This window comes from Ahaetulla prasina, chromosome 3 (genome assembly GCF_028640845.1).
Source record: "Ahaetulla prasina isolate Xishuangbanna chromosome 3, ASM2864084v1, whole genome shotgun sequence".
Classification (NCBI taxonomy): Eukaryota; Metazoa; Chordata; class Lepidosauria; order Squamata; family Colubridae; genus Ahaetulla; species Ahaetulla prasina.
Genome location: NC_080541.1, coordinates 210,455,953 through 210,469,883, shown reverse-complemented (window position 1 = coordinate 210,469,883; position 13,931 = coordinate 210,455,953). Strand labels below are relative to the sequence as shown.

At 40.3% G+C, this 13,931-nt stretch overlaps 1 protein-coding gene across 1 annotated transcript in view; it reads right to left on the bottom strand.

The window, feature by feature from the left end:
• Positions 1 to 2,801: 2,801 nt before the first annotated feature.
• Positions 2,802 to 13,931, bottom strand: part of RTF2 (replication termination factor 2) — a 68,272-nt gene continuing 57,142 nt past the window's right edge. The window contains exons 6-9 of the mRNA XM_058176910.1: positions 11,049 to 11,162; positions 7,608 to 7,662; positions 5,735 to 5,821; positions 2,802 to 3,737 (exon numbers count right to left, since the gene is read on the bottom strand). Coding sequence (XP_058032893.1) covers positions 3,550 to 3,737; positions 5,735 to 5,821; positions 7,608 to 7,662; positions 11,049 to 11,162 — 444 coding nt within the window. The 3' untranslated portion in view covers positions 2,802 to 3,549. The remainder of the gene's footprint in view (positions 3,738 to 5,734; positions 5,822 to 7,607; positions 7,663 to 11,048; positions 11,163 to 13,931) is intronic.

Sequence of the window (13,931 nt, the reverse complement as noted above, 5' to 3'; positions counted from 1 at the left end):
AATATTAGGGGAAGAAACACAAAAAGCATCTTAAGGAAATGTCTATGAAGATTCTCAGTCAGCCAAAGGGGCTTTTCAAAAGGCAACTGGACTTTCTTGGATGGAAAGTGAAATCTTTTCAAGGAAAAAAAAACAAGAAAGACAGTTGTCTTTCAAAAAGCACCTTTGAGATAACATCTCAAATGCCATGTAGTAGCACGTGTTCTTAAAAATAATGGAACTTGTGACATTTCACCCCTGTTTTTAACTATACAAAGAATCATCGCTAGGCAGTCCAAAATTCCGATTTGCATTAATCTTGCACAAATTTTCAAAAGCTCTTTCTTGGAAACCAACACAAGGTGGCAGTACAGTTTTTGTCTGTAATTGTGCATTTGTCTGGATTTGTGCTCTTCAAATGTTCAGCTCTCATCATCCCCAGCTAGCATGGCCATGTTGCACTGGAAGGCATTGCGGAAACAGGGCATAATGGTCTGCTTTGTCTTTTTGGCAAGAAGAGGTGATGAGTTCATTAGAAACTTAACACTATTGAGGAGTAACTGAGGAAGTACTGCCAAATTAAACGGAATCAGTTTTTGAAAAACTCCACTTCAATTGCCCTTCAGCCCTGACAAAAAAATTGAGCAGTTGCTAATCCAAGACCAAGATGACTCGGTTATGTTAGTAATCCACAGCTGGATATCTAGTACTACTGCGATATTTAATGTAGTACAAATAGTTGTTGGGAGGTGAGGGGCGGAGGACTGGAATTTTGTGTACACGTTCTCACTCTTCCTCTGCATGACAATAGTTTATCATTAACAATTCTTTTCAAATGCAGTGTGTTAGTTTTAATATTCAGGTATTTCTTTACAGGTTTTGTTGCTGTTGTTGTTGTTTTGCATTTTGACTTTCTCCTTTCTGACTCACCTGAATGTTCTTTGATACACTCGCTCAGTTACTTATATTGGAAAAGAGCAAAATAATACTCTCGTGATGTTTAGGAATTCCAACAGCTTTGTCAAACTGTCTTTTCTGATCTCTGGCCTATCCTTTCCAAATGAAATATTCTTTGCCACTAGTTAAGCTGCTCTATAGATGTCTCTCTCTAATCCTGCTTGACCACTGAGTTCTCAACTGCAGATTTCTTCTCCAACTACAGTAGTGGCCAAAATTGTAGAAACCTTTTGGGAAAAGTGTATTTTTGAAGTTTGATGGCTAATAACCACCACCCTTTTTTTTGGACTGTCAAGATCCTATTCCACTGCTGGAATGCCCTGGGAATAGCCCAGACCTTAACCCAATTGAAAATCTATGGAGCCAACTAAAAAAACTTGTTAGTCAGAAGCGACCCAGCAATAAAACCCAGTTAATAGAAGCCATCGTTCAATCTTGGTTTCACATTGTAACAGCTGAAGAACTAAAAGACTTGGTTTGCTCCATGGGAAGACATTGTAAGGCCATCATTCATGCTAAAGGTTACCCAACTAAGTATTAACTTTTGTACATCTCATTTTTTTTTATGGTGATGATTTTTGTATATTGTTTTTTCTACGTGTTTCACTTTTTTTCTTTATACTGTAACTGCTATTCTAATAGCAAATCCTTCATAAAAGTTTTTGTATTACATTCTTGATTAAATTATCTTTCCATTGATATATAATTTTATGGTACTACTAAAAAAAGTGGTGTTATTAGCTAGTTTTAGAAAATACACTTTTCTCAAAAGGTTTCCACAATTTTAGCCACTACTGTATACCTGGATTCACAAAAACAACCCCACCCCACCTCCCTATAGTACAAAAACAACTCTAGCAAAGTCTAACAGTCAACCAACACTTCCTTCGTTGCTGTCTTTCGTAGTCTCTCCTAAAAAGGAGATGTTGATTAGGGAGAAATGTAAATGTCTTTGTGACTTTTTTCCAGGAGCTCAGATCTTTTAATTTGAAGATCACTTCATGATCAGAAGATCACATCATGCCACCATGGCACACAGTGAAGCAGTAGTTCTCAAGTTCTCTAGAAGAAATCTTGAAAGTTTCTACACTCACTTCTGCATTCTTGGTTGTCCTTAATAAAGGCCTTAAAAATCAATGATGTGTGTTTACTTTTCCTGGAATTACATTGGGTGTTCCAATTTCTCAGATGGAGGGGAGAGGATGTTACAATCCTCTAGAGCAGGGGTCTCCAACCTTGGCAACTTTAAGACTTGTGGACTTCAACTCCCAGAGTTTCTCAGACAGCAAAGCTGTGAGGGCTCTCAAACTCACAGACCGCGGGCCAGAAGCGTCATATGCTGGCCATGGCCGCTTTAGCAAAGGGGGGGAAAGTCGTGATATGTCACGTGATGACGACATGATGGCGCTAATTTGACACCCCTGCTCTAGAGACTCCAATGCTCTGGAGAATACTCCCTATTGCAGTATTGATGAAATACTGTATCAACTCTCACTTGTCAAAGCTATTGGGCAGGTGGTTGTGGAAATAGAGCTTTTTCATTAAGGCCTTGGGGAATTCTGAGGAAATTTTTTATTCAGAGGAATGTAACAATAAAATACGTTCATCAGAATGTCTTATCTCTACTCAAGATTGCTTAACTTTTACCAAGAACTTTGCATTTAATGAGGGAATCTTCTGTCTCATATTTCTCATCCAACTTCTAATAAATTATGGTCCTACACTTCGCAAATTCTAGCCTCCAGAAGAGTTCAGAAGTCAAAATGATATTTTCTCTTTCTGTTTGCAATTCTTCTGATCCAAAATCTAAAAAAAAAGTTGTGCTGAATTGCATAAATCTGGATGACATACTAGACTGCAAGATGAATTATTCAATTATTGTTTTATTTCAACATACAAGGTGTCAGAATGTTACAAAACACGGTTAGCTCTTTTTTCAGAAACTGCAGAATTAAGGTGATAATTTAATAGTCAGCAATATAAGAACTCTTAGATCAATAAGAGCTATATCATGAAAGATGAACAAGCTAGAATAAAGACTGCAAAAGTGTGATTGTGCCTCATCACTCCACAAACATTCTTGGACATGTCGTTCATGAATTTGCTTCAGGACGTATCAAATTAATGTCACATTTGGACCACAGGATGGGGAGATGTCTCAAGTGGCATCTGTTACAAATCTAGACAAAAACTGAATAGGGTGATGTAATCCTGGCCTCTATCTTTCTACTCAGAATTTTGAAATTTCCTACTAAGGTAAATAGATAGAAAATACTTACAAGATACCAATTGTACCTTTGCACGCAGATGCAGCCTAATTATTCAGATTAAGCAAACCTAGCTGAAATAAACAGAGTTCTCAATTTCGAAAAGGACATCAAGCAGTCATCTTATGACGAGTACTTACTCAAAGTAGATGCCCTTTAAAACTTAAAGCCAAGTTCAGCTACCTTTTTTAAAAAATTATCTCCTCTTCAAAACTATGTTGGCTTGTTTTTGAAGCTGTTTTGTTGTTTAAAAAGCACTATTTCCTATAACAAAAGCTTCTCCTATAAGAAGAAAGCATCAGATGGCAAAAAGCAGGGCACGCTCAAAATCATACGATTTTCTATTTCAGAAATAGTATGCGGTGTGGGTTATCCAATTGGAAGACTCTTCCTTCGAGCGTTTGGCTGAGCTGTGGGAAGTAAAAATAGACTTGTACGCTTCTGATTTCTCCCCACTGGCTACAGAGGGCCTCTTCACAGGTTCAGGGGCACCTTTGATGCTCTTTTCGGAGAAAGATGGTGCTTTTTCACTGACTGCCATAGAACAGAGGACAAAGAAAATAGGGCGCATGAGCTCTCCATTGATAAAAGTAGCATGTACATAGAAATAAACAATACATTTCTTAGTAAATAGTCATACCCCAAATTTTAGCTTAGTTGAAAATATTAGTTTTTCAACTAATATTTGATTCAATTATATCTAAATATTATTAAGGACAGAATAACTTTTTATCCAAAAAGTTTGATAATCATGTCAAGATCCATAATAATCATCATCTATATAATTATCTAAATGTGAAGACACTATACCCGTGATGGTGAAGCTATGGTATGTGTGCCAGAGGTGGCATGCAGAGCTCTCTCTGTGGACATGTGCGCTGTCACCAGGTGCTCTTCTGGCCAGCTGGTCTTTGTAGGTGTTGGAGTACTAGAAAACGGCCCAAAAAACAGCCTGAAAATGCCCCCCAAAACAGCCTGAAAATGGCCCCAAAACCGGCCTGAAAATGGCCCAAAAAACGGCCTGAAAATGGCCAAAAAACAGGCATGCACACCGGCCAGCTGGTCTTCGGGTTTCTGGTGCGTGCACATGCATGTGCGTTCCAGTTTGGATACTTGGTGCCGAAAAGGTTCATCATCAGTGCACTATACTTTTCACAAAAATCCCAAAAGTTTGGTCCCCTGAGGCATAAGAGGGAATCCTTCAGGCATTTCCTGCATCGAATGGGGAGAGCGCATCTTTCTCCTTCTGTCATGGCCATTTTTTACAGAGGCACGATTGAGAGCATTTTAACAAACTGCATCACTGTTTGGTTTGGTGGCAGCAGTGCCTCAGATAGAAAGTCCATACAGAGAGTAGTAAGGACAGCCGAGAAGATTATAGGAAGCTCTCTTCCCGTTATTCAGGATACTGCTTATAAGAGCTATGTGTTTAGAGTTGAAAGCATCATTAGAGACTCCACATACCCACTTTATGGTCTGTTTCTGTTGCTCCCCTCTGGGAGGAGGTTTTGAAGTATTTCTAGCAGGACTACCAGATTCTGTAACAGCTTTGTTCCCTATGCCATCCAACTGGTAAACTCACAAGGTTCATTTTTCTCGCCATGTAAATGTACACATCCAAACTAAACTGTGTTGTTTCTCTGTGTCATATAATATATGTGGGTATATGCATAATTTTGTATTTATTTATTAATTTAGTTTGTCATGTTTATGTAGTGTATATTAGAGGTGCTGACCCTTTGAGACCTGTATGTAACGAAATTTCATTTTAAAGTATGCCGATTAGTATACATTCAAAGTGACAATAAAGTGAGTCTAAATCTATTTCTATTGCTAATTTAAAGAAAACACAGCAGCTCAATAAATCTGCCAAGAACCAACTCCAAGCAAACATAGTTAAATACTTCACTTTCAATTTTTATTTGAGCTGGAAGCCTGGTTAGTTTGCGTATGTTTAAAACTCAACACATAATACTTAACCATGATTAACAGCACTCTCAATACCCTCAATAAGAAAGGAACTTAATTCTGTCAACTCCGATCTTTCAGTTTACGGAAGTGAAGAAGATGCTTGGCTGTAAGAACTTCACCTGTAGTACAGTATTGAATAGAGTACAGGTAGTCCTTGAGTTACGGCTACAATTGAGCTGCATGTTGCTAAGTGAAACATTTGTTAAGTGAGTTTTGCCTAATTTTACAACCTTGCTTGCTACAGTTAAGTGAACCACTTCAGTTGTTAAGTTAGTAACATGGTTGTTAAATGAATCTGACTTGCCCACTGACTTTGTCAGAAGGTTGCAAAAGTTTATCATATGACCCCACAACATTGCAACCAACATAAATATGAACCAACTGCCAAGCATCTGAATTTTGATCATGTGACCATGGGGATGCTGCAGTGGACATGTGAAAAACGGTCATAAGTTACTTTTTTTCAGCTACACTGTAACTTTGAACGGTCACTAAATGAACTGTTATAAGTGGAGGACTACCTGCATTTATAAATTAGGTTTTGGAAATATTACACCAACCTGTACTCTTGCAGAAGGCAATGCTTCTCTTTTCTCCAGTTTGTGCAGCTTCCTTTGCAGTATTTACTTGAGATGGACTCTGTGAATCTGTAGAATAGTAAAAAAAGGTAAAATGGGGCAACATGGATTAGTTTTATCATTGAAACTCTTTTTTCAATTAGATTACTTTGTGTCTGACACAGGAAGACAAGCTTCCATCAGGCTATTCTTGAGAAGCAATGACTGACTGAATTTGGAAATGTTTGCCTACTTGTTTTTGCAGAATGAAGATATTTGTGTTGTTCTAATGGCACAAACTTTGCAACTACTTTTTTCCAATGTCATCACTAGAGGTTCAACTACTCATTTTTTAACAAGTACACTGCACTAGCACTAATAAATCAGAAAAGATGGGGGGCAGAGGTCGTCCGCGAGGCGCCTCACTTGTGGGGTGCCTCAGGAGTCGATTCTCTCATCTCTCCTGTTCAACATCTATATGAAGCCGCTGGGGGAGGTTATCAGTGGTTTCGGGGTGAGTTATCATCTGTACGCTGACGATACTCAGCTGTACTTTTCCACCCCGGACCACCCCAACGAAGCTATCGAAGTGCTGTCCCGGTGTTTGGAAGCCATACGGGTCTGGATGGGGAGAAACAGACTCAAGCTCAATCCCTCCAAGACGGAGTGGCTGTGGATGCCAGCACCCCGGTACAGTCAGCTGCACCCACAGCTGACTGTTGGGGGCAAGTTATTGGCCCCAAAGGAGGTGGTACGCAACTTGGGCGTCCTCCTGGATGGACGGCTGTCCTTTGATGAACATCTGGCGGCCGTCTCCAGGAGGGCCTTTTACCAAGTTCGCTTGGTTCGCCAGTTGCGTCCCTTCCTTGACCGGGATGCCTTATGCACGGTCACTCACGCTCTGGTCACGTCTCGGTTGGATTATTGCAATGCTCTCTACATGGGGCTGCCCTTGAGGTGCACCCGGAGGCTGCAGTTAGTCCAGAATGCGGCTGCGCGAGTAGTAACGGGAGCCACTCGTGGCTCCCACGTAACACCACTGCTGCGCAGTCTGCACTGGCTTCCTGTGGTCTTTCGGGTGCGCTTCAAGATTTTGGTTACCACCTTTAAAGCGCTCCATGGCTTAGGACCCGGGTACTTACGAGACCGCCTGCTGTTACCTTATGCCTCCCACCGACCCGTACGCTCTCACAGAGAGGGTCTTCTCAGGGTGCCGTCCGCCAAACAGTGTCGGCTGGCGGCCCCCAGGAGCAGGGCCTTCTCTGTTGGAGCTCCGACGCTCTGGAACGAACTTCCCCCTGGCTTACGCCAAGTGCCTGATCTTCGGACCTTTCACCGTGAGCTAAAAACACACTTATTTATTCAAGCGGGACTGGCATAATAGTTTTACTATTTTAAATTGGGTTTTTACTATTTTAGGGTTTTTAAATTTTTAAATTTTAATGTCGGCCTTTTTTCTGTAATTTGCTTTGTTTTAACTTTTGGTTTTAATTGTATATATATTGAGTTTTATTCTTGGCTGTACACCGCCCTGAGTCCTTCGGGAGAAGGGCAGTATAAAAATCTAATAAATAATAATTTGTGTAACTTGATAATCTTTGTGGTAACTTGGTTAAACTTCTTTGGCATAGCCATGTGTAATAACCTTCTGGTTAATTTATGATTCAATGTACTTCTGAAAAGTAAAAAAAAAAATCACTTAATTCAATAAGAAGGTTCTGCAGACTCACTCAATATACAGTTTCCATACAATAAAATAGCTCACACGCCTTGCAAATAATAACAGAATAAAAACATAGGGTTATATTTCTTTTGATTTATAAGACCTTTAATCTTTTTGCCACATTAATAATTGAACCCCACGTAAACAATTCACCTTCAGCGGCTTCTGATTTCACAATGGTCTCTGCTGCCTTAGATTTCTTGGATTTCTGAAACAAAAGAAATAAACCAGAAAAGGATTTAAGAAGCTCAAAGACTAGAAAAATCCAAAGATACATATAATAACTAAGAATATACTTGACTTAAGAGGTGCTTTACACATACATTCATCCTTGCTTTTGACTTACAAAACTACACAATCTACTCAGCTAAAGGCAAGGCTATATATTTCTAAATCCATTTTTATTTTACAATATTAAAAGGCAAGCATATAAGTAGGTATTGGGGAAAAATTATGAAGCAAACATGCTTGTCCTAAGAGAAAATTTGTATCCTGAATCCAGATGTATCATCAATATGAACTTCTGGCAGGTATTCCAGTAAGGCAGAAGTGTCAAACTCAAGGCCCGCAGGCCAGATCCGGCCCGTGTGGTACTTAGAACTGGCCTGCAGGGCCATCCTGGAAACAGCGAAGGACCAGCCCGCAGCGCCTCTGCCAGTGAAAATGGAACTCGGTCCTCAGCGTGGCCCTCCCAAGCTCTCTTTTCACTGTCAGAGGATTGCAGGAGGCAATCACAGCCAGAAACGGGAGCCCATTTTCGCTGGCAGAGCGCTCGGGCCACCCCAAAATGAGTGAGGCCGAGGTGGCCAATCAGAGCTGGGTTTCAAATTTTTTTACTACCAGCTCTGTGGGTGTGGCTTGGTGGGCGTGGCATGGCTTGGTGGGCGTGGCAGGGGAAGGATACTGTAAAATCTCCATTCCTATCCCATTCCAGGGGAAGGATACTGTAAAATCCCGATTTCCTCCTGATCAGCTGGGACTTGGGAGGCAGAGAATAGATGGGGGTGGAGCCATTTTTACTACCGGTTCTCCGAACTACTCAAAATTTCAGCTACCGGTTCTCCAGAACCGGTTAGAACCTGCTGAAACCCACCTCTGGGCCCCAACCATCCTGGATTCCCAAGGTCAAACAGAATCCTGATGCGGCCCTAAATGAAATCGAGTTTGACATCCCTGCAGTAAGGTGTTCATAGGTTTAAAGAGCAAAGCCAGCATGAAAGGTATGCCGTTGACTTCATTTTCTGGGCCAAAGAAGGGCAGTTGCTGTATTTGAGTTTGGAAATAAAAAGAATTGTCTCTTATATGAGGTTTAGGTTGTCTGATTTTTCAAAAAAGAAGAAAACTACTCAACAAAACCAAATGTACCATAGCAATGCATCGAAAGTACACATAGAAATATGTCAAGGAAGTTTAATTTTGAGAGATGGATAACCCCGTATGTTTGTATCATCTGTCATCCACTAGATGGCATACTACCTTTTCATTCTAGAAAAAAAAATTAAGAGCAGATGGCTTTTGATTAAAACCCTTTTCTCACTCCTGAGTAGGTCAATAATTGACCTTAGAACAAAAGGTATTATTGATTGAACTCAGTGTGATCTCTGAGTGTGAGCACCTTACAGCACCTTGAAACCTTAACAAGGTTCTAAACAAATTTGTATTTTGAAATAACACACAAAAAATTGTTTGCTGGAGTGGGTCAACTGCAAAATCTAAGACTAGCCTCACCAGCCTCTTCTAAAATTCAAAATGCATTTTTCTTTAAATTGTGACATTCATATTTTTCTGTTTCCTCTGCTTGATGCAGTTTCAAAAATGAATAGGGAAATGGAACATAACGCCTATCTAACGACCTACAGGCTGCAAGAAAACAAGTACGCCCAGAGAGCACTCAGGATCCCATAGCACCCCCCCTCCTGCTCCCCTTCCTTCCTTTTGTTAGATAGGCAGTGTGCTGAAGTGTTTTGTTTTGTTTTACAGAAGCATGCATGAAAAGACCAGTAGAGAGTGAATCAGTATTATAGTGAATAAACTGCCTGCAATCTGGCAATTTTGAATCTCACCAGGCTCTAGGTTGTCTCAGCCTTCCATCCTTCCGAGGTGGGTAAAATGAGGACTCAGATTGTTGGAGGGGCGGGCAAAATACTGACTCTGTAAACCACTTAGAAAGGGCTGGAAAGCACTATAAAGCGGTATATAAGTCTAAGTGCTATTGCTATTGCTAAACAATGCCTCCAGCAACACTTCTAGGCTTCAAAACCAGGATATTACATACAGATATACACAATCCATATATGACTACCGTGTTTCCCCGGAAATAAGACAGGATCTTATTTTCTTTTGACCCCCAAAATAAGCGCTTGGCCTTATTTTCGGGAAGGTTTAATTTTTTTTTGAAGTGCAGGAGGAGCGAGCTCACCATACCGGGTGGTGGTGGTGGGGGCATAGAGCTGCAACAATCGGAGCTGGCGAGTCCAACGATGAGCAAGACGGCGGTGGTGGGCCACATCAAAACAGCACTGGCCAGCTGCTTGTCAGCAGGCTGCTCTCTTAGTTGGGTCTGGCAGCAGATGGCACCAGCAAGCAATCAGATGCGCGGCTGCGCGAAGAACAGGGAGGCGGCAGTGGCAACGGGACTTCGCTGGGTTTGCGGGAGCGGCCTCTGTGAGGCCGTTCTGCATGGAGAACAGGTATGTGTGGGACATATTCCCCTCCTCTGAGGAAATGGCGGGAACCGGCTGCACAGGCTTATTTTATAGGCCTATAGGCTACAGGCTTATTAAGCCCTCAGGGAAGGGCTTATTTTAGCACATGCGCTCAAAAGCCCGATTGGGCTTATTATCTGGAGAGGTCTTAGTTTCAGGGAAACCTGGTAGTGTGTTTTGTTTGGTGGCATAATCCAAGACTTTATAAATTATTACAAGACAAGAGATTAATTCAATGTTCTTTCATATTTAATATTGTAAATCAATGTGAAACTTGTCCTTCTTTTGATCAATGATAGAATGGGCTGAAAACAACAGAATGGCTTCTTAGGGTTCAGTTGGACTAATCAGAGTGGGGTTAGGGGACCTTCTGAAAAGAATGGAGCTGGCTACAGACATGGTTTAACTCAATTCATATATTTTTTTCACTTTTCACATACCATTTGGTCTTATCACACGTTTTTTGGAAATTCAGAAGTTGGCAACATACAGCTTACTGAAGAGTTCTGTCTCTAAATAGAGGTCAGATGTTTTTATGATAACCAACAGCTGCTACATTCTTTATGGACCAAACATTGGAGAAAACGTAGTCAAGGATCTAACAGCTTATGAACCTGTAATTGGCTGAAATCCAATGAACCATGTTAAGTGTCTTGAACGGAAGCCAATGTTTTCAGCACAAAAAATTGCTTATTCAACAGCTATTGAGAAGCCATTTATATTACGCCCTAATGTTCTGTTATGAGTTCCACAGGACACAGCAATGCTGTTGGGGAGCAGAAATTATTTGAATGACATTTATTATGTCATTCAACCAAGAACTTCCAACCCTGTCCTTATTTTATCCCTGTATCTGCATATAACGTCAGAAAACATATTGAGACCTTACCTTCCCTACTTTACTTTTCAGCCTTCGCTCCTCCATTCTTTTCTTTAGCATCTCCACATCCTCTTTACTGCCATTAAGGACAATCACATCGTCATCTTGAAAGGGGATTCCACACTTTAATAAGAAAAAAAAAAGAGACACTGTTTATGATGGAATACAGTTTAAAACAGAAGCACTAGAAAGTAAAAGACATGTTACTGATATTGCAAATATTTTATTAACCAAAAAACAAAACTAGATTTAAATGTGTACCTTGTATCACATATCTGTAATTCAGGTGTCTGCCATGATTAATTCATCAGACGGAGCCACATAACTTTTTATTCATTTTCATTCATTCAGTAAGGACGTTTAAAAAGAAATACCTATAGGGTTGGATCAATATTCTTCCCTCCCCTCAAACGTTATTAAAATTCTACACATAAAATAAAGATAGCAAACAGAATTCATCAAACAAAGTCACTGGGGAAAGCTGGATCCATTTAACGACAATGTGATTCACTTAATGATCATGGCGATTTGCTTAATGACCATACCGAAAAGGTAGCAAAATCGGATACAAATCATTTAATGACTGCTTCACTTAATGACAGAAGTTCTGGTCCCACATGTAATTGTAAGTCAAAGACTATCTGTAGCACATAAGTAGGACCTAATGAAACATGTCAACATGACATGTTTCATCATTACATGAAACATGTCAACATATTTTATAAATCTAATAGGACTTAAAAAACAGTCTGCAGCTTTACTTTTTCTGGGACTCAGCATCCCTCCTACCAAAGAAATATATTAAACTACCTTATAAGCAGATCAATATGTTTGTTTCTCCAACAGTTATTATAAATGTGCCAGATATAGGTAGTCCTCCACTTACATCCACAACTGAGCCCAAAATCTGTTGCTAAGCGAGACATTTGTTAAGTCAGTTTTGCCCCATTTTGCAACCTTTCTTGCCACAGTTGTTAAGTGAATCACTGCAGTGGATAAGTTGCTAACCTGGCTGTTAAGCGAATCTGGCCTTCCCCACTGATTTTCCTTGTCAGAAGGTCGCAAAAGGGGATCACACGACCTTGGGATACAACAACGGTCATAAGTATGAACCAATTGGCAAAACTCTGAATTTTGATCACATGATCATGGGGATGCTTCATAGGTCGTAACTGAAAACCAGTCGAAAGTCACTTTTTTCAGTACTGTTGTAACTTTGAACGGTCACTAAATGAACTGTTATAACTCGAGGACTACCTATATTGGAATTTCCAGGGGAAAATACTTATTACTAAAAAAAAAAAACTCCCTGAAAAGGCTAAAACCAGCTCCTACAGAGGGGGAAAAAAGAATTAAAACACTAACGACATTATTTGGAGGTGAGTGAATTGCATTCCAAGGAGAAATGAAGAGAAAAGGCGCATAGCTGAACAATGAGGAAATTGGCTAAGAAATCGGCATTACCAAATTCATCAGCATTGTGTGCTGCGAATTGGCAAGCTGCAAATTATAATTCCTGTTCTGGATAGAGTTTCTCCCCACTCTCTCAAACTATCATGTTGCTGGGAAATTGAGAAAGAATAAAGGTGTGGGGAGTGATCAGAATAGGAGAGCTTGAAAATGTTGAGCATCGATCTTATTACATCAGTGAAGCTTTGTTGTTGCTAAAACTCTATTTCTCTTATTTGCTTAGAGAATCCCACTGGTTTGTTGTGTACAGGATCTCCTTTAATACATTCTTTGCCTCCTTACCAAAATTATGCAAAAGAAAGCTTTTTCAAGTCATGTGTGAACTGTTGTTCGAAACAAATTGGAAAGGTTTAAAGAGGAAAGTGAAGATCTGTATGTGGAATCCATTAAATGGCTAGTTAAGAGTTACACAACACCTGAATTTTCCCTCTTCCTTTTTAAAATGGAGGGGCCCAGCACTGAAAACAACCATCTATGTGTAAGCAAATAATACACAAATTCAGAATGACTGTAAACCGCCCTGAGTCCTTCGGGAGATAGGGCGGTATATAAATATGATTAAATAAATAAATAAAATAAATACTACTAATATGATTGCTTTGTCCAGAAGTATCAGATACCAATACTCTTCAACATCTTCATAAATGATCTAGATGAATGAAAGGGAACTCATCAAATTTGCAGACACCACCAAACTGGCAGGACCAGCTAACCCTTTATAATCAGGGGTATCCTGGGGCTCCTCTTCCAGAAAAAATGGAGTTCGGGAGGGCTCCATTTTCTTTGGCAGAGGGTTGCAGGAGGCCGACACAGCTGAAAATGGAGCTCGGGAGCCCATTTTTGCTGGCAGAGCGCTTGGGCCACACAGGTACCCCCGACATGACGTTGAGATGGCCACGCCCACCCTGGCTCCCTGAGGCCCAACACAACCCTGATGTGGCCCTCAATAAAATTGAGTTTGACACCCCTACTTTATATGATAGACTCAACATTCAGAAGGAGCTTGACTGACTTGAACACTGAGCCTTATCCAACAAAATGTAATGCAGTGGAAATGGCATGGAAAACCAAATGCACAGATATAGAATGACTCAGTACCAGTAGTGATTGTAACTTGGTTATTTGTACCCTATGACTATAATTAAGTGTTGTACCTTATGATTCTTTTAAGTACACTGAGAGCATATGCACTAAGACAAATTCCTTGTGTGTCCAATCACACTTGGCCAATAAAAAAATCTATTCTATTCTGTTCTGTTCTGTTCTATTCTTTTCTCTTCTCCCAACTGTGAGAAGGATCTAGGTGTCCTATAGACCACCACTTAAGTATAAGCCAGCAGTGTGCTGCAGCTGCCAAAACAGCTAATGCATCAGCAGAGGGATAGTTTCAAGATCACATGAAGTATACTAGACCCTAGAAAG